The sequence below is a fragment of the Chenopodium album genome, chromosome 22, assembly GCF_948465745.1.
Source record: "Chenopodium album chromosome 22, dcCheAlbu1.1, whole genome shotgun sequence".
NCBI lineage: Eukaryota > Viridiplantae > Streptophyta > Magnoliopsida > Caryophyllales > Amaranthaceae > Chenopodium > Chenopodium album.
Window position 1 is genome coordinate 11,028,183 of NC_137855.1, and position 24,754 is coordinate 11,052,936.

Below are 24,754 nucleotides of genomic sequence, written 5' to 3' on the forward strand. Positions count from 1 at the left end.
GTTCGACACTGCTCTGTATATAGCTTTTTCGAGTTGCTTTCAGTGTTACTACATCTGAATTCTTTTATCCTCCAACTCAAAAATAAAAACCAGCGCCTAAAACTATTTCATCAAGTACCAGAAAAAATTGTTTGATGGTGCTTAGGTGATCTCAATTTGCTTTCAAAGTTGCAATAGTTTATCATCAAAGCACTCTGCACTGTTAACAGCAAATTCTCAAAATCCCTGGCTCCCTGCACCAAAACGGCTAAAAGACTATCGAACCTAGCAGCTTCAGCATTCAACATAGTCAAACAAAACTACTAGCATAAACAATTTTCCAGCATCAATATAAACATATAAGAAGAATAACATCCACATTCGTTTGGTGTGTATAGGGCTGCAATGCTGTGCATTATTCTGTGACCAAGTATTGTGAGCTGTATTTTTCTAGAAAGCACAGCAAATCTCTGAATTACATATTTAGCTATAATTAATAAAGCTAAAATGGAATTTCAACATAAACAAGACATTGTGCTAACTGCATTGCAATTTGACTTACAAATATCAAGTACTCCAATTTTATAAATTAAATATAAAAGGAAATATTGGGATTATTCCTGAATAACTAAAAAATAAGAATGGGTGAAACTTTGAAACATCCATGTCAAGTTATCTAATTATATACACAAACTATCTATATCCCGATGACAGAACAATATACGATCATACCCTATAACCATTTTGTTGCTGTTGTTGCTTAAATGTTGCCAATAACTATGACCCCTGTGTCTACCTACTGAGCGAAGCTTCCTGCTAAGTGCCCGTTCACAGTTTCAGGTTGGCCGTATTCCCCTCAAGGCAGAAGAAAAAATCTGAGAGACAGAAAAGTCAGTTCATTATATAGCTGCACTGTTACTGCTGAAAGCTGTTGCAACATGAATAAAGACCAAATCTGAGAGAATTAGGTACAGGCACAACTAATATAAGAAGATTATAAGTAGTTACAGGACAAGTTTCATAATCTGAAGTTTCACACACCACCTATACATTGTGAGTCTTTGACAAAATATCCATATAAGGGTTTACAGATATAAGAGTGTACTTAATCAAAGTGCTGAGACTGTAATGAAACGCACATACAGATAATAATAATAAACCAAACTTCTAGTAATTACTCTAATTTCTCAACAATTTATCTACAGATCACTAGCATACGAAAAGAAGATGCAGGTCCAACTTTCAGTAACCTGTGTTGGACTTAATGATTTTGGTGATGACACAACCTTACTTACTTACATACTAATAAAGGCTTGATTGTTTAAGTGTGTGATCAGTGCAAAGACTAGGAGAATTGAGTGTCGAGCAAAGATACCATGAGGAACAGGAAGACCAGAAACAAAGTTATCCAAAAAGAAGAGTTCCCTCACAGGAACTGGCGCTTCAGAAATGAAGACTTGAGAAGAGAAGGTTCCCACAGGGAACAGAAGCTTACCAGAGAAGAGAAGTTCCGTCCAAGGAACAGAAGCCTCGGAGTAGAAGCTTCATCAGAGAAACATGAAGACTAAATATACTTTTGTATTTTAGGATTTATGTAAGTATAAGATACTTAGTACATTCGAATTTCTTGTGTGGAATTGGTCTAAGAAGATAATATTGTGCTAGCTAAAATTTAGGAAAGTGGTTATTTTCTAACGTTTATCTTTTTTAGCAAAAAGAAGATTTTATTTTTATTTCTGATTTTACAAAATCTTTTCTGAAAATAAAATCTCCACGTTTTCTAAACTTGCGGCCTACTCTCCCATGTTCTTCTTCTAGACATGGTCTTGCACATTGAGGAGTTCATGGTCCCTTAATTTTAGGGACATGATCTTCTTAGTGGGTATGAGTAGTGGCGTAGTGTCTTGCTGCACAATTAAGTTTTTCCAAACACGTTTTGTGATCTATAAATAGCTCTTGATTTCTGTTGGAAAAATTCACCCCTTGCTCACATAAGTTTTCATCCTTTATTCGAGTTAAGAGTCCAATTCCATACAAGTCTATTTGAGAATTCTTAATGTTCTTATACTAGAGTTTAATTTCTTTCTTTTGAGTTGTAATTTGGGGAATGGGGAAGTTTGAGTGAACTTCTGTATTGTGAGAAAGAGAAGTGAGAAAGAGAAGAGAAAGAGAGAAGTGAGAAGAGAGAAAGAGAAGAGAAGGAGTAACAAGTTGGGTGACTTGTTCCTCGGGGCTTCAAGTTTGTTGAGGAACTTGAAGTAAGAGTCTTTAGTTTGTAATAGGATTTACTGCCCTATTCTAGTGAAGATTCTTTTCCTAAAATCCCAAGTGGTCGTGGTTTTTCTCCTTGATTAGGGCCAAGGAGTTTTCCACATAAAAATCTCTCGTGCACTTTTGTTCCTTCAGTTTAACTTTCTGTTCCTTTAGCTTACTTAGTTTTAATTCCGCAAAAAGTTTAGCTAAATTCTCATACTACAATTCAACCCCCCCCCCCCCCCCCCTTCTTGTAGTATTCATTGAAACAACAACCTGCTTTCTCAAGACAACTGTTGGTAATTTCTTTTAATGTGATGATACCAAAAACAAATTAAAAAACTTTCAATCAAATTATCAAGATATTATAATTTTTACTAATATATAATCAAAGATATAGATGGTCAAAATAAGTTTATAAACAATGAAAAAGTCAAAGCGGTGCATTTACTGAGAAACGGAGGGAGTGTGTCATTATCTTCATCCTAAGAAGTCAAAAACATGATATTATGTCTTCCTAAAAACACTTCATTACCTAAAGCACTCTTAACTCATACACCATGTTTTTTTAGACTCTGGAGAATGTATAAAAACCAATGGTAAGTTATGGAAGATGCATGGTAAAGCTAATAATAAATGTGCAAGATCTTTGAGAAAAGATTATATATACAGAGACTTTGAGAATAAAAAATAGAAGGGGAATAATATAGGTTTTGGCTAAGAAAAAGGACAGGAGAGGCATAATTTATGTTTTGGCCTACAAAAGATCATGCTATAGAAGCTAGGACAGTTAAGTTCTCCAAAACATGTCCTTCATATGTGGATTACTAAACGACTCCCTCGTCATGGTTGAGCTTCTTTCATCATCCAAAACATCTCTTCTTTTCTCTGACCACATATACTGCCAGAAAACATCTCACTGGGGATCTTTTTTTTTTTTTTTTTTTTTATAAATCTCCTTATTATTAGAAGAGTTTTTGTAGCTTGTAAACAGAGTCAAGCATAATGCTAGGCACCGGCAAAAAGGAAAAGGGTGCTATATGTATCATAGTACATTTGCGAGAGGAAAAAGGAATCCGAGGCTTGTATAAAGAGGGAAAACAACCAGTATGCTAAGCATCAAACTTTCATTAATAGATCACTCATCTAAAAGTTCATCCAATTTATAAACAAGTCCACTTGTCTTTTTATAGCAAGATTCATTCTCAGTGTATTGACATCGCTAGAAGAGTACCTTCAAAATTGTACGAAAGGAAGCTATTAGCTATCAATCTATGACATCCCCTATCCTGCCACTTCGGGTGAGCCTTGTTGAAGTCATAGCAATGTTATGGAAAGTTCTGGTATTGATTATCTATGATAAAACTATAGTAAAAAGTGCAGCAATCAACCCACTTTGGCCCCTCCGCCTTCGTGGCCCTAGCAACAGTCCAGTTGCCATATCCAACAGCAAGCACACCTAATGCCTGCTGTACCGAATGCAGGCAGCTGAGCTGCTTTACCATTTTTCTCGTCCCTCAAAAGCACATCTCACGATAGCCCAGGAGGGCCAGCTCCGAGCTGCAACTCAGTGACTTACCAGAGGCATTCAGTGCCATGACACTAAAACAACTGGACAACAACCAGTGCATGAACACTGGTGCCTCCTCACACATGGCCATAGACCATTCGACTAGGTAAATCCACATTTGACTTCAAGTACGAACTTTAAACTTTGTAGGAAGCTATCCTTACAGAATAGGTTTACCAAGCATAGGTACGTTTGTATCTATACCAAATTTATCAGCCAAAGCAAGTATCTGACATATTCACTATCATCCTTCAGTTACAGCTACACTTTCACAGCTACATACTTCTATGATAAAGCCTTTTTCAAATTTCAACCTTATAAATGTGCTAGCTCTAAAGCACCAGGCTTATTTTATTGTTAACCATAAGGCATAAGCATGAATTGTTAAGGACAGAAAATTTATACTGAATATATAAGTGCATTTTTACAAACGAAACACACCCCTCCATATGAATTTTCACCCACCACCAAAAGCTCCCTAAAACAAACTCATAAGCATACAAGGATAAAAGAAAAACTCAACTCATGATGGCCATCTAAAATTGTGTCCCACTGTCCCATACTAGAGAGCATACAACAACAACAAAGACACAAAGCCTTAGTCCCAAAATGATTTGGGGTCAGCTAATATGAATCGTCATAACGCATCGTACTATATAAAGAAAAGGACATAACAAAATAAAAAGCTTTTAAAATAAAAGATTTGTAAGAGTTTGAAACAAAGAATTATGTGTTGACGTGTTGTATGGAAATAGGAGAGGTCCTTTTGTGCTCCATGTGGGATGTGATAAGTGTTAAGAGAACAAAGCATACTCATAAAACCTCAAGAATAAAAAAATAAAAATAAATAAATAAATAAAAGATAAATAAATAAAAATAAAAATAAAAATAAAAAAAACACTAACCAGAGAAGAACCAGCAGAGTGCTGGTCTAATCTACTTGAGGAATTTGAACCTAGCTGCTTCTGTTTCTTCACGTCAACTGATATGCTCATCACTTCACTCTTGCCATTGGAATCAATGTCAAAACCAGTTTTTCCTCTATCCTCTTCCACAGAGACGCCTTTTAGCTTATCTGTCAGTTCTTTATAAATAATCTTATTGTCATGTGGGGTGTCTTTTAGAGGTTTAGTATCTTTTTTTGTATACTGCGTAGCTGCTGCTCTTGCACCATCTATGGCTGCAATTAAACTTGGTGACATCGCAGCTCCTAGAACGTTATTTTCAGATAAATCCCTAGGCAAGGATCCTGGCCTTAATGAATAGAGATTCGCTGGATTTGGGAGTGGAAATTTTATTGAATATGGACTTTCCACTGGAAGAAGACTTGTAACCGCAGCCTCAGCTACCTGCCACAAGCAGAGAAATCAACTGTTATAAAGACGGAGAAAGTTGCAAAGGAAAGAAATAAAAAGCCAATATTATATACTTGCCTTCCATTCCAGATTATAGACACCCTGATCACCTCGCATTTTTAGAGGATCTATCAATTTCTGCATTCCGGACCAAAGCTTAGTAATAATATTTCACCTAAAACTTTCTCAAGGAGATCACAAATGAATGTAATAATATCTATAATTCAATTATAGCACTAATAAATTTTAATATACCTGAGGTTGTTCACACAGCCAACAGAAATCTGTCAGTGCTTCCAGCCTCGCCTATTGATCCCACAATGAGCATGGTTAAAAGTTGAAGAAATAAAAAATAAAATAAAAGGGAAATATGTGCCAGGAGCACGAAATACAAGTACTTCTGATTAGTATAAAAGGAACAAAAAAGATAAGAAGTTTGTTTCCTACCCCTTCAGGTACTGCTTTCCAGGATGCCAACTCTTCACGTCTAAGACAGCCAGCAATTTCTACACAACCTAAATGAATATAACATCATCAATATATAACTAAACATGCATAAAGAGAGTACTTTAACTTATTTTGGTCTTCTTGGGGAAGCATGTGATGATTTACCTATAAGCCTTGAAACTGGATAATGCTCAGGAAACTTGAGATCAGTCACACCATCCACGGCATATATCTCCCTGTAAAATTCCTCCATTGCTTTTATTGTAGCCACATCTGGGACCTTACTGGCAGCGTGAATCCAAAGCCGACCTTTCAATTCCAAAGATCTTTACAATCAAATCTATTTTCAACTCATAAGAAAAACCCACGTATACACAAGCAATCTGGTAAGTTTTACTATCACATCCTACCAAAGTGCTAGACTTGCCTTCAACAAGCATGATTAGCTGATCCAAAAAGATTCAATATTAACCTTCCAACAAAAGATAACCAAATACAGAATCATGATCTGATATTACTATAAGGTTAGAATTTGGTGTCATCCATAGTTTATATGTAGATATCTTTTACTCAGAGAGGTTAGTATCTGACATTAATTTTCGCCACAACAATATAAGTGACACAGAATAAACAAGGTAATGTTTTAAAATAAAACCTGGGTAAAAATGCAAGAACCTTCTGCTAAAAGGAGGGAGTTAGACTAACAACTTTTAGCTTATCCTCACCACTGTTAAATGAATTATTGTGTTCACTTCATAATATTTGTCTTTTCAACTTACATATATCTTATATAGGATAATAGGAATACCTTTTTAGGGGATCTTATATGGGGATACACTAGTTGTTACCCTGTAGCTATATGATAATTTCTACTTGAATATCATATCTTAAACTTTTTCATATAGGTCATTTTATTTTACATGGTAATTCAACATCAAACCCTATCTCACGATGAGGATAAGGAAACTAAGGGGTCAAGTGATTCGGCCACAACTCCAACCTGGTCCTCTCTCATAGACTTTATGTGTGAAGATGTATCATTGGAACTCTAGATAATCTAATAGATATACACTTAGATCCTATGCTTGAGAACATGATACACATTACGCGCGCGCGCGCGTGTGTGTGTGTGTGTGTGTGAGTGTGTGTGTGTGTGTATAATGATAAATGAACATGTCATTGTGAAAGAGCATGGAACATGAAAAGAGTACATTCGTTTCTTTTTAAGTATGCTCCTGATGTTCATTATGGACTTGCATATAGGATCTTTTTTACTTAACCACAAAATTTTCAACAATTTAAGGAGGTTTTGACTCAATATTTTCAAGCATTTTAAATTTAGTATAGTTTCTTCTTGCCAATTTCGGAACCAAAGCAAATATCATATCAAACATCAACATCAATACTATTCCATAAATATTACAATACCATCAAACAAGGAGCCTCATATAAACTCTTTCATCTAAGGATGTGGAGTTGGCTTGATGGTAGCACTCCCATCTCGTAACCTTGAGGTTACGGGATCGATCCTTTCCCCCAGCATATGCTGGAATTTCCCCCGCCCCCCGTTGTACCCGCCCTTGTGGCTCATATGAATCAAAAAAAATATAAACTCTTTCATCTTAATCTAATCAAATTCATAATCTAAAGTATCAAGGTATACAATTATACAAATCACAAACAAACCAAATATCTAACAGTCAAATCAGTGTTTTGAAGAGTGGTACCCAAAAACCCCGGACTCGATCACCTATATATCAGTCAAATTAGTGTCATATGCAAGGCTGCAACTCCCAATGCACCCAAGAATAAACTAAGAACTCAACCTACTACCAACGGAACCTAGCAATATAAATCAAATCAAAACAAAACAAATTAAACAAAAAACGAATTGGGTGTTTAATAAATTGAACAAAGAGCCTAAATTCAAATTTGGGTATCAAAAAATTATAGAAAATAAAGCGAAATTACCCCTAATAGGAGCAGGCCAAGATCTTCCTTCAATGCGTTTAATACCATAAACAAGCAAAGAAGCCCAAGGTTGGTGCATTGTCAAACATGGATCTTTATAAAAATTTCCATGTTGATTTCTTCTTCTCATCTCTTAATTATTGCTGAATTAACCCTAAAGATTGAAACTTTTTTATGGTGATCGAAATTGGCAAGAGTTTTGGGGTTGAATTTGATGAGCATAAGAGTTTTAGAGTCGAGTTTAGGACATTGGTGTTTTGACAGGCGACGAAGTCGTTGCTTAAATATTATCTGGCGATTGTTGAGAGTTCCACGTGCCCCTAAAGGGGAGAAAATGCTCCCGTTGCTCTTTGAAAATACTTTCTCCATTCCAATTTTTTTTTTTTTTTTTTTTTTTTTTTGAGAGAACGTTTAGTACCAATTTTATTAATCAATGGACAATTTGTCCATTAGAACCTACGGAGTGATTACATTAGGGCAAAAATTCTCCCAAACTTGTTCTACCCCAAAAGGTACTAAACTAGCAAGGTGGTGGGCAACATAGTTCCCATCCCTTCTAACATGTGACCACGAAATATAATCAAAACAAGAGCAAAGAGCAAAAATATCATCAAGCACTCAGTCGAGATCCGTAAAGAAAGTAGCAGCCTTTGACAGACGAGTCACCACAAGTTGGCAATCGGACTCCATAATCACATTCTTATACTCATAGCATTGCGCCAGCTTGACACCAAAATGCAAACCTTTGCATTCAGCCACCTCAGGGGGCCAATAGCCACGAACACAGCGCACCCGAGCAAACAAAATTTCCCCTGATTCATCCCTGGCAGTAGCTCCCAAACCAACCCACCCATCATCTTTTAAAGATGCATCACAGTTTATCTTAACAAAATTAGTAGGGGGAGGGAGCCATTTCTTTGAGCTTTTGCACTTGCCCTTCTTTACTGAGCCATAGATTTTCGAGGCATACATCCCACAGTCCTCAACTCCTCAATAAGGCGCACCACTCTGTCTTTTACAACCAGATGTGGCGTATCAGATTTGTTGAAGACCATCTGATTTCTGCGATGCCATATTTGCCACAGTAGAGCCACTCCTACTAGGCATTTCTTTGCATTTATCTTCATCCATTCAAGAAGTGTTTGCTTAAAGTCGAAATCCTGCCCATCAACAATCAGCTCAGAGCATTCACATTCACGCCAAAGATCACGAACAGCTGGGCAACTGAAAAAAGCATGATGCAGCGTTTCAGGGGTGTTAGAGCACCATGGGCAACAATCAGATTCATGCATATGCCTGTAGTGTAGTAATGAGCGAGTCGGTAGAGAGCTAGTACATACACGCCATAGAAAATGCTTGACCTTTGGGATTGTATCAAGGCTCCAAATTAACATCCAAACCTGATGGAAAGCGTCCAGATCACATGACTTGCCCAACATATAAGATGTCTTCACCGAGTAGTTTCCATCCATGGAAAAAGCCCAAGTCAGCAGGTCATCCGTATCACGAGGGCTCAGGGGGATTGCCAATATGCACTTAACATCTCTCTCAACAAAGGATGTCGAGAGAAGGTCATAATTCCAGTCCTTAGTGTTCTCATCAATCAAGTCTTTCACAACCGACAAGCCTTCAACAGCAGGAGTTAGAGCAAACCTCCCACTGCCATCAGCAAGCCAAGGATCATCAAATATTTTAATCTTCGAGCCATCCCCTACACGCCAAATAAGACCTTCCTTCACCAAGGACTTTGAACCCCAAATACTTTCTCCGTTCCAAATTAGATAACACAGTTTCACTACTATTCACATAAGTTGCTTTGACTTCGTTTTATGATTTTGAGATGAGAAAGATTATAGTCATTTGGGATCCTGTTAGATTGGTCTAACTTCTATATTTTAAATATCGAATTTTTATAATTACTAAGGAGCTTTTCAACTTACAAACTTGGCACTTTTAATAGTTATAGATGTGTTTTGATAAGAGGTAGATTCTTTACTATATAACAATGCTATGTTGTTTATGCCAAAATTTCACATATTATTGCGACCATTAAATGGGAGTAATATAATTATCACGACTAGATTTGGATTCAATTATATAGAAGGAAAAATAAATGACAAATAAAAATATAAAGGAGAAATGATATGGTGACGAGAAAACCCCTAATGAAGGCAGGTAAGAATGCGGGTGGCTATGAATCTATTAGTCAACCAATGCACTAAAATATATGCATAGAGCTAGTGATTATAAAAAAAAAAATTGACTTTTACCACCAAAAAAAAAATCAAAAAATTGTTTTTTACCACTAAAACTTCTAAAACTTTTATTTTACCACCAAAAAAATTTCTAAAAATTGTTTTTTACCACCAAACGTCAAGAAAACCGTTAAATCTAACGGCTTAAAAAAATTTCCTTCGAATTTCGTGCGCAAAATATGTTTTTCATAGGTTTAGGGGGGCACTTTGGTCCTACGGTTCCAATTTGAGGTCAAAATTGACAAAAAGTGATCGGAAATGCCTCGTTTTGCGTGTTCACCCAAATCGAGGTTTTTAAAAACACGCAAAACGAGTCATTTTTAAAAACACGCAAAACGAGTCATTTTTTATCATTTTTTGTCAAAGCTAGCCTATTTCATTTATCTAATTGGCCCATTAATTTTATGAGGCCCAATTTTAAAACTAACCCTACATCACTCTCTCTCCTATAAATACCCCATACATCCCCAAATTTTTCCCCACACAAAAGGTTAGTCTTATTTTTCCTCCTCTTTATTTTCTTTATTTTATTTTTCCTTTATTTTCTTTCCCCTTATTTTTTTTTTTCTTTTCTTTTCTTTTTCTTTTTTTTTCTTTTCTTTTTCTTTCTTTCTTTTTCCTCCTCTTTACGTGAGAATTGCTTCTCACCTTGCTTCCACCCTTATGCCGCCAGCCACCACCGGCGCCCCCCTACCGCCGTCGCCGCCTGGTCGCCGGCGACCACCAGCCCAGCCACCACTCGTGGCTGCTCCTTTCTCTCTCCCCTTTGTTTTTCTTACTTTGCTTAAAATAATTAATTTTGTTTATGGTTTGATTTTTGTAATATAAAGATTGTATTTTTAGTATCAAAATCATGTTTTTGATAGCTTAAACCTATAATTTCATATTTTAATTGTGTTATATATTTTCAGATTTTATAATTTTAAAACCTAGGGTTTTAATTTAATCAAATTGGGATTTTAGGGTTCTAATAAGCAATTAATTTGGGGCTTTTGTTCCTAGTGTATTTATAATGATTAATTAACCATAAAAACATGTTTTTAATGAAGTTTTAAGGACTTTTAATGTAAATTATATTGCTGGAAATTTTTGTAAGTATTAATTTGTGATTATTGGTTGTTTTCTAGGAAGTGATTTTTCTCTAGGAGACTTTTAATTAATTAAAAGTGGCGCAAAGGATTGTTTACACGAGGTACGTACATGTCTACTTCGTTGCAAGTAGTATCATGTTTAGGTACCAAAAGGAAAGAACTTAGTTTCATGATTAGAGAACACTTGGATGGAAATTGTTTGGTTATATATTTAATTAATTCATGTATTTATGTTATGAGGCATGTTTTGGTGAATTAATTATTTGTATGGAATTATGGATGCAAGTATGTGGAATTATATTGGATTAATTGTTTGTATGGAATATTGATACAAACATATTTTATTGAATTGGTTTGATAACCACATTTGGATTATTAAAGAATTGGAATTGAATGGTTTAAGTGGAATGAATTCATTAATTATTCCACAAGGTTATTATTATTTATTTATTACTCAATCATAACTTGTTAGTATGTTGAGTAAAGGTGAATTAAGCCGAAATGGCTAGGTGAGTTGACTATGTTCAACAATTTTGGATAATTTGGAAGTTTAATAGAATTAAAGGTCAATTTGTGATGTGATCACCATTGTCCTAAATAAGATTAAAAATGATTTGTTGTATGATTGTTATGTATGGTCTTCTTGATTGAGTCGGCTATTAATTAAAATTGTAATCACGTAAAGTGAAACATGGATGAGCAATAAAACTCTGGAAAGCGTGCACTTCTAGAGTATTGACAATTATGGGTTGGGGTACACGGTGGTAGCCCGTGGCTTTTCGAGGCTTGTTTGATCAACATGTCCTCTTCTCTTTTGGTATTTACATTTTATTTTATAATGAAAGTTAGATGGGATCCTAGACTAACTTTGTGAGAATGGAGTCGCGCCCATTCTTGCATCGCGCTAAACTTTTATTTCAAATGGTCATTTGGGACCAAAATGATTTGATGGATTGGACAACCTGGTCTATTGCTTACTCCAAACTAAATTATTTAAATTAAATACAAAGAGTCAAGTGTTTTGAATTAGTTAGTAAGTATGTTGAGTCAATTGAATTATTTAAGTGTGGAGTCTTGATTATTGAATTTGTGTTATTTGTTTATTTACTTTAATTAGTTGAGCATGCTAGCAGGTTTTGTGCGTTGTAGCTGGTATGTACTCAGCTTTGCTGATTGCATGCTTTTGTGTGTGTTTTCTTTTTGGTCATGGCCTTCGCCTTTCAATGACCCTGTGATGATCCAATTATTACACTTGTATTATTGGGGAGCAGTATTGCACAGGTTAGCTTGATGATGTGCAGTTCGGGATTTGACAATCGCATTGTCAAAGGATTGGTGTGATTGAGAGTCTTCGTTCTTTGTGTCGAACTTATCTATGCCTTGCTATTCATTTATGTTTTGGGATTTTTAAATATTGGTTTGGTTTTAATAAGGGCCTTTAAGGTTCCAATTTGTAAGCTTTGACTTATTGATTTTCTAAACTACGTTATTTTAAAGACTTGAGTTTGATTTTCCGCTGCGATACTTTGATAAAGCCTTAACGTTTTAACACGTGGCGGTAACACGTCAATGATTCTCCACTATTTTATTTAAAGTAAGTGGTTTGGAAAAGGGAGAATTATTGGGGTGTTACATACTGTATAATATATCATTAGATTTGTCATAATGTCTAGTTTCATAATATAATTTTGTTATAATTTTTAATATACACAATTAAAGATATTAATGGTCAAAGTAGTGTCTTGGCAAATGTGTCGGTCAAACTGATACATATACAAAAAAAACAGAGTAAGTATATGATAGTGCAATTACTAGTATACCCTTAGGCCCTGTTCTTTAAAGCTTTTGGGCAGAGCAGAGTAGATTGAAGAAGAGCAGAGCCGAGCAGAGCAGAGCAAAGCAGATTTCATTATTATTTTTATTATTATTATTACTATTATTGTTATTATTATTATTACTATTATTACTACTACTACTACTACTACTACTACTACTACTACTACTACTACTACTACTACTACTGTTACTATTATTAATATTATCGCAATATTCTTTAATCATTAAATTTTATTATTAAATATTAATTATTATTATATTAATTATAATAATTATTATTATTATTAAATATTATTTAATTAATATTTTTTTTATTATTATTATTATTAAAAATAATAATATTATTTATATTATTATTATTAAAAATTAATAATTAGTATTATCTTTAAATATAAATTTTTATTCTAAAAATTAATTATTATTATTATAATTAATAATTAATTATAAGTATTATTAATACTATTATCATCATTATATAATTACTATTATTATTACTATTATTAATATTATTAAATAGTAAGTATTATTATTAACATTATAATTATTAAATATTGATATTAATAATATTATTATCATTAAATATTAATTATTAATTATCATTATTATTGAATATTAATTTTTAATTAATATTATTATTATAAAATAATATTTATTATTATTATTAAATATTAATTTTTAATAGTATTATTATTATTACATATTTATTATTATTATTAAATATTAATTATTTATTATTAAATATTAATTATTATTATTATTAAATATTAATTATTTGTTATTTTTATTAAATATTAGTTATTATTATAATAATTCAATATTAAGTATTATTTTTAAGCAAAGCAGATTTCAGTAGAGTAGAGCAGAGCAACTCTAAAGAACGGGGCCTTAGTATCCTATACTAGATTGAATTCTTGTGGCAGGACATTGTACTCCTTTTATAGGGTTTCAAGTGGTAGTAAAGTTTGCCTAAAAAAAAAAATAAATAAAAAAAAAAAATTGGTAGTAGAGTTGGTTAGAGAAAAATAAGAACGACTCCCTTGAATTTAGATGGTGGCAGACTGGCAATTGACTCTTTCACTTGATCTTTAATGAATGTGGACTGTTTTAGGCTGTGTATTCATATTTACCAATTCTTTGACTCATTCTAGTTGTTAGATATTCTCTCCTTGATTTAGGAAGCATTAAAATTTGACTTGTTTCGCAGCTATTTGGGCCATTTGGCGTCATCTAACTTGTATAGTGGAGTCAGTCGACGTTGTATGTGTTGACACCGAAATTTTGTTAATTATTAGGTGTCTAATTTATGTAAATTAAGATATAATATCAAAAAAATATAAGATATTATCTTTAAGATCTCGTAGAATATTTTATAGCTATCTTGTTTACTACTCTACGACACTCTATATAAAGAGGGTCGTATATCTAGGGTTTAATCAGGCTCAGATTGAACAAGTCACAGAACTCCATCTCCTCCCTACTACCAAACATTGTAGGTACATAGTATGGAATTAGACAACAAGGCCCCGTACGATAGACAAATATCAAACCCTAGCCCTTTGGAGAAATGAATCAAGAGATCTACGAAAATTGTAACCCACAAATTATAAATGAAAATAATTGTTCCCGTATATTTTTCTGCCTCTTTATTTGTATATTGCAGGTTTGAATTTTTATGGTTTACAAATTAAATTTGTAAACACAAATTTTAAATCTGTAAAATATAGACTCAAAACAAATTCAACAAATTAAAGTGTTAATCTTATTAATTTGATAATTTTGGGTACAATCTCTAATTTGATCCTCTTATTCGATTTCCACTTTGACGTAATTTACAAATTGACATGATTCTTGAACGAGGGTCGACGAGGCTTGATCTCAATCGAAGATTTGATGCAGAACTTTGACTTATGTTGATGTAGACCCTTGACTTGTACTATTGTTGATGTAGACCTTCGATTTGAATTCTTGATTGAGGGCCGACGAGGCTTGATCTCGATCAATGATTATTTGATATAGAGGTTGAACTAGTGTTCTTGATGATTTGAATTCTTTCTTTCCTTCGTGTTGAGGGCCGTCGAGGCTTGATCGATCTCTTCCACAGGTGATCTTCTAGAGTAAAACGACACGTTGAATGCTTGTTGTTCTTCTTCTAGGTTTCGAGAGGATTTCTTTGAAGAAGTTTAGGGAATTTGACGAGAGGTTTTCTTTGGAGAGGTTTTGAACATTTGATGAGATGTTTTCTCTGGAGAGATCTAGAGTATTTGAGAGGCTTTCTCTATATTCCGATCTCCTTGTTTTCTCTCTTTTTCTCTCTAGGTTTTTCTTTCTGTTTTATTTCCTCTAGGTTTTCTCCTCCCTCAAATGAAATAGAGAACCTCTATTTATAGAGAAAGACACCCTAGGGTTAGGGTTTGATGTACAATGAAAGTGGCTTTGCTTGATTATTATAACCCATTTTTAATGGGTTAAAAATGGGTTTAACTATTAAATAAATATTTTAATTAAAATAACTAAAATGGACTAATTTAATTTATTCACCCAATTTAATTAATTTCAATTAATAGTCAAATTAGTGTCAAGTCAATAAACTGATTTTTGACCCATATAAATCTAATGTGGCACTTATATAAATTTTTCGTGCCTACAATATGTTAATCATCAACGTCGATCACGAGCTAACGATGACGGTTGCATTACTAGTCGCCATTATCAGAGGTTAATCACGATGCCTGTCACAACGGTAATCGTGATAGAGATACTTGTTGTGATGGTATTGTTAGAATAACAAAATCCTTAATTGTAGGAATCAACTTAATCTTTCTTTGATACTTTATTTGTATCTGCACGAAAGTAGGAATTCCTTTGTCGAAGTAGGAAATTTTTTTAACCTTTCTTGATAAAATAGTAGACTTTAAGATTGACTTCATCTTATGTCCTACGGAGTAATTTAGTTCGTACAAAATATGCGCGTAAGTTACATTTGATTTATATATACCTCGTATAATGTATTGAATTATCTATGAATCTCAATACAAATCATTGAAATCATAAACAATAACAAGAGTGTCACACTTATCACCAAAGTCCCCATCATAATCATCATCCTCATCACTCACACTCTCAAATCTCAACCTTAGATAATATTTTATGGACACTATACGCGGCACTCCCATTTTCAACTTCAACTCCCTTTATCTATTATCTTAATACTTTTATTAATTTTTATTTAAATAATTATTAATTTTGTTTCAAAAAAAAAAAAAATTATTAATTTATCTTTATTGAATTATTTCAAATGCTTCCCACGCGCCACACTTCTCTCTCAACAATCCAACTTTTTCAAATCTCTCTACTAAAACGACACTCAAATCCTCAAAACGACACCATCTAATCCTCGAAACGACGCCCAACTTCAATCCCAAAATCCCACATTCCTCCGAAACTTCCTACCATTCTTCGCAATCATCTTCTATCTCTCTCTAGAATTTCCCATTTTCTCTCTCTAGAAAAACCCACCAAACCCAGGAAGAGAGAGAGAGAGTGAAAGAGTGGCGGGAAGAGAGAGAAAGTGAGTGTATTAATGGAGCAATCAGTATTGGATGACGTCATCCGTCGTCTACTAGAAGTAAGAGGTAGACCAGGGAAGCAAGTTCAGCTTTCTGAGTCTGAGATCCGTCAATTATGTTTACAATCTAAAGATATTTTTATGAAACAGCCTAATCTTCTTGAACTTCAAGCACCTATCAAAATTTGCGGTAATTTTTCATTTGGGTTTTGCTTAATTCTTTGTTCATTTAATTTATATGATTGTTTGCAGTGTTTTTCAATCATAGTTTATCTGGGATTTGCTTAATTTATGTATATTTGATTAATATGATTGTGGGTAGTTTTATCAATCATTATTTTGATCTGGGGTTTGCTTATTTTTTCTGTATTTGATTTTGGGTTAGTGTTTCCTAAATTTGTTGTTTTTCAATCATTCCTATATCTTGCTAATCTGGATTTTGCTTATTTTTTTGTAATTTTGCTGAATTTGATTTGGGTTAGTGTTTTTAAATCATATTTTTACATGGGTTTTGCTTAATTCTTATGTATTTGATTTATATGATAGTGGGTAGTGTTTTTCAATCATTAGTTTATATGATTTCTGCCCAATTTTCTGTCAAGTTTTTGTATTGTAATATGGGTAGTGTTTCCTATTTCCTAATCATTATTCTATCTGGTTTCTGTTTAGATTTGAGCTATTTGATCTTAATAATTATGAGTGATTATGTTAATAATCAATACTTTTTTCTTTTATACCTGTTGACCCATGATTGATGTGTTAATAATTTTATATAATATAGGTGTATAGGTAATTATCTTCTTTTAGATGTTGAGTTTAGATACATGTCTATTTTACCAGTTGACCTTTTTATTTAACACTAATTATTTGAATTATATTTGGACTCTGTTGGAGTTATTTGGTTACTGTTGAAGTTAAGTCTGTGAGCTCTAATTCACCCAGAATGAGATCTTGATTCAATTTCGCTGCTGATGGGAATCATTTCTGTTCTTTTGATTTGAATCCAACACATTGTGGTTGAATTAGATCAAGGTCTGAAATCTGAATTTCATATAAAGACCTATCAATTTAATCAGCTAATTAACGAGAGAAAATAGTTACGTTTCTGTAAGAGTGTGTTATGCTATGATAAGAGTGTTGCTGATGCATTAGTTTATTACTTTTGGTGTGCTGAATTCAAAATATGAAGTCATTAACTTGAGCTAGTAACCTGAAATGATTAATTAGTCTCACTGATTAAATCATTTGTTGAATCATTTTTATAATTTAGTATTTCTCTTGTATAGAATCAGCTATTTACTGGCAGTTGCAATAAATATTTCTCTAATTCATTTTACAAAATATCTACTGCAGCACCTCAATAGCTAGTTTTTTTTTTAAAAAAAAATTATTTTATTTTATTTTATTTTGAAACCCCTCAATAGCTAGTTTATCACATATTTTTAATGTAATCAACTAGTTTAAACACTTTTTGCTAACAATCATCGGCCACCATTTCATCTTTTAGCTAATTTCACTAATGAAAGATCTCGGCTGAGACAGGATGATCAAAGGATTATTGTTTTTAACTTACAATGCCATGAAACATGTTCATCGCTAAAAGTGATCTCCAATCATGTTCACTATCTTTATGTGAAGTACTATTTTTCCATACAAAGTGATAGAAATTAAAGGTGGTATGTGGGGAATCTGGGGATTGATATCAATAGCGCAGGGAAGTTTTAGTAAAATTTGGAAAACCCAAGGAATTTGTCACTTGCCTGTCAGCTTGAGTTAATATTTGCGTAACAGAATGTATTCCATTCTCTGTTTATCACATAAAAGAACATATATGTTGTTGCGAGCTCTACTCTCGCTGTGAAACAAAGAAAGTTACATTATAGCTACCAGCCTGCAACAATTATTCTGTAAACTGAAAACTCTTAAATCTATAATGCTTGAATGGTTTGTTGAGAACTTTTCTCTTTCTGTCTAGGTTTTATTTTTTCGTATAATCTATCACTGACGGCCTATTGTCAACTGGAATTTCAATGTGTGAATTATGACTAACGTACTTGGAACTCTTTCGTAGATCTAAGGCATGCATGTTTGACTGCTTTAGAACTCTTCTAACCACCATGGTTTAAAACTTAATGAGCCAATCATCATAACCTAAAAGCCAAAATAGTATTGGTCTTTGACTCCTTTAGAAATGGACAGCATGCTATTTTCATTTTTATCTATTTTGGTTGTTGAAGTGTTGAGTATTCATGTCTGATTGCTTAATTACATGTGATTTTCAGGTGATATACATGGTCAATATTCTGATCTTCTCAGACTTTTTGAATATGGTGGATTTCCTCCTCAAGCAAACTACTTATTTTTGGGTGATTATGTTGACAGAGGCAAACAAAGCTTGGAGACTATTTGTCTTCTTCTAGCGTATAAGATAAAGTACCCTGAAAACTTCTTCCTCTTGAGGGGAAATCATGAGTGTGCTTCAATAAATCGTATATATGGATTCTATGACGAATGCAAGAGAAGATTTAATGTTAGATTATGGAAAGTCTTCACTGAATGCTTCAACTGTTTACCAGTTGCAGCCCTTATTGATGAGAAAATTCTGTGCATGCATGGAGGCCTCTCACCTGATCTGCATAATTTGGACCAGATACGGAATATGCAGCGGCCTACTGATGTGCCTGATACAGGTTTGCTGTGTGACCTTCTCTGGTCAGATCCTAGCAAAGAGGTCCAAGGCTGGGGTATGAATGATAGGGGAGTTTCGTATACATTTGGTTCTGACAAGGTGACAGAATTTCTTGAGAAGCATGATTTAGACCTTGTTTGCCGTGCACATCAGGTCAGGCTGCCAATTTAATTTAACTGTTTTTTTAAAAAATCTTTGCTCAATTTTGCTTCCTTTTTCTTATGATAGTGGATAATTAGAGAAAGTTATTAGCAGCTGTTGTGATCTGCCTCTCTTGTGCATGTTATGTGTATTCATTTTATAAGCGTTGAATATACAACCCGTTTGATAGGCTGTGATAAATGAGGGTAATAGGAAAGAAGACTATATGCAATTTTGTTAAAAATAATAAGTAAAAAAATAAACTAAAATAAAAAATCACATGCCAATGTCTGTGGTAATGGAATTTTATCCCAAATCACGTGACTCATTTCTTTAATTAATATTTCAACTCAATACCCCCTTTATGGTAATGGATGATATTAGAAATTGAAAATTAGTAAGGAAAAGCAAAATTCGGGATGGACAAGCATATTGCAATGGAAATTGACAAGGGATGTCTATGAAACTACTCTAGTAATTTTATAAAATTCACCCACCATCTATTACCATCTGCCTAACGAATTGATAGTATTCTTTTCTAAAATATTCCTTCTACTCCTATGCTCTCAGAAAGTCAGAACTGATATCAATCTTCTTGATAATCCAGGTAGTAGAGGATGGATATGAGTTTTTTGCAGATCGGCAGCTTGTGACAATATTTTCTGCACCTAATTATTGTGGAGAGTTTGATAACGCTGGTGCTATGATGAGTGTGGATGAAACTCTGATGTGCTCATTCCAGATATTAAAGCCTGCAGAAAAGAAATCAAAGCTTTTAGGTAGCAGTACTACTACTGCTAAGCCTGGTAATGGAGTCAACTTTTTTGGTAGCACTACAACCATGAAATCTGGAACTTCTCTCCCAGGGGTCAAGGTAATCTAGCTTCCGTTTACTATATAAGACCAAGTGGAAAATTCTGGAACTCTAGGTTCAATTTAAAGCTTTGCATCTTGGCTTTCTATCATGCCTTCCCATTTCCTGGAACAACACTATCTTCCTTTTGTTTTGTTTTGTACTTTTAGATTTCTATGGTAAGCAAAAACTTAGAGTTAACTAGTTGAGGAGCCAAAATAAAATTCACCTTTCTTTTTTTTTTTTTTTTTTTTTTTCTCTCTCTTGTTAAAAGCTCGTAGGACTAAGCTAACCTGAAATTTGGCACTTGAATCCACCTATTCTTTTTGTTTGTAAATTCTGCCCATCTTCACCTTGGTTAGAGATTACTATTAAATTAAACCCCTGGTTTTGGAATTTATGTGTGCTCTTGCTTTTCTCCAATCTTCAACCTCAAAGTGGCAAAAGTGCCTTGAGTATTGTTGCTATTGGTTTAAAAAAAGTAGGTGACCAATTAGAATCATATTATGAAAGTATTTATATGCAACAATGCAACATTTTTCATCAATAAAGTTAATATATGTGAACATGATAGCATGATTGTGTTGTTACTGTTGATACCATATACTTTTTGATTTGCAAAATGAACCACTTCTAAATTTACACTATTAACACACTATAAAATTTCTATTTTTGGTGATTTTATAAGCGTACTCTTGTGGGGTAATGTAAGAAACGTCACATAAAAAGGATTGAAGTTATGCATTGTCAAGCATAAAAAAGTGTTTCATTGAAAAGGCGGTTGACACTAATTTAAATGAATGGAAAAAGGAACAAGGAACCTCGAAGGTCTTTAACTGACCCTTCATGATTTTCTTGTATCTATCATACTATGTTTAAACAGATTTGTCTCCTGAACTAAAACCTGTCTATTACTTCCTCGATCTTTAAATAATCGACCCCATTCGGTCAAAGATAATTTTTCTGGAATTGGGTTGAATAATTGCCTAGCTGTTGATCTTCCTAGTACCTACATCTTGACTCTTCGAATTATTTCCAATACAACCTATGTGATCAGGTGAGATCACCAATCTGTCAAACCCCACACAGAGTATTTTCCCATTATTTTCTCTAAATAATAGATTTAGCAAGCATCATTCTTGTGGACTCATTTCTTGCCCACAGCATCTTGACCAAAAATTTCTTACTGAAACTACAACTGCTGGGTTATTTCATCTGATCTCCCATTTGAATTAAGATATTCTGAGATCATTTGATAACAATACATTTCCTCCATGCCTTCTTAGAGTCACATAACAAATAGAGTTGTGCACATGAGTACATCAGGACATGACCCAGGTTCCTTGTAAAAGTAGCAAACGTTGGATGTAGTTCAAACCTCACTTAAAATTATCTATCAGTTGTATGCCAAAGAGTGAAAGACAGCTTGGGATCTAAACACTTGTGTGATTGTACCTATCAAACCTTTGCTGCATCATAATTTACTTCACCTTTCAGTTCCTTATAGGTGGTTTAAATAGTTATTTCACACTTTGATTCATTCTTTCTGCCTTTCCTTTTTTTACCCCTATTAATAGATACCTTTTATTTATAAATCCTTGATTGGAATTCCATATTCTACGTAGACTTTTTAATTCTTTCCCTCAATTTCATATAGTAAGTGTAAATACAATGTAATTTAAGCACCCTATATTCTTAGTTAGTCAGTAGTCAACTCAGTACAGCTTTATTCCTTATGTATTGATTTAGCTAATGCACATCGCAGTTTTATGGGTGTAGAATGTGTGGACATGTGTGCTGATGTAGATTGGAAATGAGAAAGGTCTAGAGAGAACATATGAAGGAAGACTCTCTTAGGAGACGCATACTGATATACAACTTCAAGTAAATGAATGCCCATCAAAGGATAAAAAGCCTGCAAGGCAGGAAACATGAGCTGCCCCTGGGTGTATCTAGGGATCTCCCTTATTGGAGAAGTAGAGAAAGGAGATGGGAGTATGTAGGTTATTTTGAGATAGTGACTACTGATTGACAAGGTTTCAGCTCTAATGTTGTAAAAGAGTCCCCTTAGAGACATGAATGATGGCATGGAAGATTAGATCTATATGGACTCCCGTGTGCATTACCTCTTGTTAATCTTCACTTTGGTCACTACATATCACTGAGCTCAATTCCTGAATTTTGTGAGGATGAGGGATTATCTATTCACACATTTCTAACCAATTAAACATGTTTTGACCAAAATTTTTTTTTCTAATCTGCATCTGTAAAAAATTTCCTTGGTATTTGAAGTATGTGGCAAAATGTCTGCTTCTTTTCTTCTCTGAAATATTCAGGATACATGCATCCTAATTCCTAAATATCTCTAATTTTGAGGGTCACTGTTTAGCCTACTGGAAATTGATTTGATTTTATTTTCATCTTGTGCTAACTTCATTCCTGTTTAATTTGTCACACAATGGCTAAGCTAGATGCCACTCCCAGTGATTCTTTAGCTGTAGAGTGTAGAATATTATATTTAATCTATATCTTTATTTTTGCCCACTTCATCGGTCAAGTCGAAGGATTGCTAGGTTTATTTGGTAATTAAATTGCAAGTTGAGCAATAATAAGTTGGAACCAAATAATTTTCTTTTCTGAAGAAAATAAAGAGGCTATAATATACAGTGAGTATAAACATTTGAAAATAAGTGCTGTAAGTTGTATGAAAGAAAAGATCTAACTCCAAGATTTAAGCTGCTAGAATTTGTACAATTGGAAAAGGAATGCTGTTTTGAAAAAAAGTGAGATGTTGGAGTTAGAAATTCATTTTCCTATATTCCTATTCTACCTATATTATTGATAGAGAAATTATTCAGCCATCCACTGCATTCATAGGTCTGAGTTAGTTGGAAGCGCAATCCTTTGTCCTATCCTACTGCTATGTGTTAGTTGTAAAAGACGAAGCTTCTAAGATATTGCAACAGCAGGATCCCCACTCTTGAGGCCATTTACCATGAATATTACAATTATTTTGAAGACTTCCTGCAAAAATTGTCTAAGTTAAGATATGATAAGTTCAGGATATAAGTTATTACAATTATTTTGAAGACTTCCTGCAAAAATTGTCTAAGTTCAGATATGATAAGTTCAGGATATAAGTTAAGATAAGGTTACCTAAATTCTAATTACATATAACTAAAGTAAGTTCAAATAAGAGAAGGTAAGTTTAGACAAGTGAAAATCAGGTGAATAAAACACGCCCTAAAAGGTCCAATATGCTAAGAAAATCATGGTCCTCTAGTGTTATACTTCCTCCATTTCACTAAAATTGCATCACTTCTTTTTTCATGTTTGCCAGTTCATTATTTTAATCGCTAATATCTTTAATTAACAATAAGTAAAACTGAGTAAAAACTATTAAAATTTGATAATATGAAAAAATAAAGTGAGGTTATGCTCCACTATTCCTTCTATACAGAATTACTTGCCATGTTGTCTCAACTCTCAACCTCATATAATTGGTGTATAACAAATTTTATTCTTTCAAAAAATGCATTTTATAGTGGTTTTGTTATATCTTATCTTCTTTCCATCAGTTAGTAGTGGTGTATTAGAAAATCAAAACATAAAGCACTATATGATTTTTGGGATGGTAACTATTTTTCTTTCAAGACGGCTAACAAATATGTGACTATCAATTTCATGTGGAGGGAGTATCGTGCTGTATCGTTTTTTAACTATATAGTTGCTGGCATGTGTGTGGCATTCGTAAATGTTTTCATTAAACTTATGCTCTTTTTCCCCTTTTTTTTATTTTTTATTTTTTTTTATTTTTTTTTGCGATTATTGGGTAATGCTTTAAATTTTTTGCTGACTGTTGATGTAAATCTTATGCAGTCATATGGTCCTTAAGTATGATAGGCGGTGGATTTTTCCAAAATGACAATTCACAGTAAAAAGCTCCCCTACGCTGTGACTTTTAATGGACATGATTAGCACAAACCGTGGAGACTGGAGAGTACAATTTGGTTTACTACGGTCTGTTAATTGTACAAATGAGAAAGAGAATCTTATATGTGATGTATGGGATAATTTTGCTTGGCAGAAAGTAGAGGGCTGGGATTTATAGAAGAGGATGCTTGTCATTCCCTTCTGTTGTATAGACTGGCTGCTGTCATGGTTGCTGCTGCAACTTGTATGTACACTTGAAATCGGATCTCACTCTCTCTATCTCTCCCTCGCTATTATTTATTGTCTTTTCTTCCGAGAATGTAAACATGTCCTAACTTGTCTGCAGCATTGGCAACCCTGATACAAGGTAACCACAGTTATTTAGTTTCTCCTTCTGTACTTTCTTGAACTACTGTATACTCCCTCCTCTTCTCTTTTGCTACTTTCTAAACTTCATTACCGATCTGCATGTGTATTTTATATTTCAAAGCACGGTCAGTTATTAGACCTTAATAAAATTTTATACATCTATGTGATGCTAGCTCTAATCTCATTATAGAGAAAACAGGTTTAGGGTTTAACTTATATGCTTCTGTGGAAGCAAAATCTCTTTCATCAATATTGATTAGGTCAATGGGCCTCGTCCAGGCCATCGTCGTCTACTTTTAAAAATGTTACTTGATCTGTGATCATCGAGCACCTTTCATCGTGAATTGTTTTAGCAAACATTCAACCATGGTATTTGGTTATTTATACTTTCGGTATGAAGATATTTAGTAAGTTCACGTTTACTATTGGGGTATTGGCCAACATTAT

The 24,754-nt window shown here is 33.7% G+C and overlaps 3 protein-coding genes across 3 annotated transcripts; 1 reads left to right on the forward strand and 2 right to left on the reverse strand.

Annotated features, from left to right (window-relative positions):
• Positions 1-415: 415 nt before the first annotated feature.
• Positions 416-7,831, reverse strand: LOC145605107 (uncharacterized). Its single transcript, XM_081661126.1, has 7 exons — positions 7,576-7,831; positions 5,770-5,913; positions 5,605-5,672; positions 5,413-5,463; positions 5,236-5,295; positions 4,708-5,151; positions 416-854 (listed from the first exon to the last, which is right to left on the reverse strand). The coding sequence occupies exons 1-7, from the start codon at positions 7,703-7,705 to the stop codon at positions 816-818; spliced, it is 936 nt and encodes a 311-aa protein (XP_081517252.1). The 5' UTR covers positions 7,706-7,831; the 3' UTR covers positions 416-815.
• Positions 7,832-8,193: 362 nt separating this feature from the next.
• Positions 8,194-15,930, reverse strand: LOC145603940 (uncharacterized). The gene is made up of 3 exons (XM_081659907.1): positions 15,791-15,930; positions 8,546-9,234; positions 8,194-8,432 (listed from the first exon to the last, which is right to left on the reverse strand). Exons 1-3 carry the CDS (start codon positions 15,928-15,930, stop codon positions 8,194-8,196), a joined length of 1,068 nt encoding a protein of 355 aa, XP_081516033.1.
• Positions 15,931-16,057: 127 nt separating this feature from the next.
• LOC145603745 (serine/threonine-protein phosphatase PP1-like) lies at positions 16,058-24,337 on the forward strand. The gene is made up of 4 exons (XM_081659721.1): positions 16,058-16,512; positions 18,605-19,164; positions 19,760-20,026; positions 23,885-24,337. Exons 1-4 carry the CDS (start codon positions 16,338-16,340, stop codon positions 23,897-23,899), a joined length of 1,017 nt encoding a protein of 338 aa, XP_081515847.1. The 5' UTR covers positions 16,058-16,337; the 3' UTR covers positions 23,900-24,337.
• Positions 24,338-24,754: the final 417 nt, after the last annotated feature.

What these genes read in the sequence shown, in the direction of transcription:
- LOC145605107 (XM_081661126.1), bottom strand. Translation starts at nt 7,705, where the DNA reads ATGAGAAGAAGAAATCAACATGGAAATTTTTATAAAGATCCATGTTTG. An exon ending in TCCAGTTTCAAGGCTTATAG is followed by an intron (nt 5,673 to 5,769) that starts GTAAATCATCAC and finishes ATATTCATTTAG; the next exon opens with GTTGTGTAGAAATTGCTGGC. An exon ending in ACTCTGCTGGTTCTTCTCTG is followed by an intron (nt 855 to 4,707) that starts GTTAGTGTTTTT and finishes TCTGTCTCTCAG; the next exon opens with ATTTTTTCTTCTGCCTTGAG.
- LOC145603745 (XM_081659721.1), top strand. Translation starts at nt 16,338, where the DNA reads ATGGAGCAATCAGTATTGGATGACGTCATCCGTCGTCTACTAGAAGTA. An exon ending in AGCACCTATCAAAATTTGCG is followed by an intron (nt 16,513 to 18,604) that starts GTAATTTTTCAT and finishes TGTGATTTTCAG; the next exon opens with GTGATATACATGGTCAATAT. An exon ending in TTGTTTGCCGTGCACATCAG is followed by an intron (nt 19,165 to 19,759) that starts GTCAGGCTGCCA and finishes TTGATAATCCAG; the next exon opens with GTAGTAGAGGATGGATATGA.
- LOC145603940 (XM_081659907.1), bottom strand. Translation starts at nt 15,930, where the DNA reads ATGGGAGTGCCGCGTATAGTGTCCATAAAATATTATCTAAGGTTGAGA. An exon ending in GTTTATGATTTCAATGATTT is followed by an intron (nt 9,235 to 15,790) that starts GTATTGAGATTC and finishes TGCTGATGGCAG; the next exon opens with TGGGAGGTTTGCTCTAACTC. An exon ending in GGAGTTGAGGACTGTGGGAT is followed by an intron (nt 8,433 to 8,545) that starts GTATGCCTCGAA and finishes CATCTTTAAAAG; the next exon opens with ATGATGGGTGGGTTGGTTTG.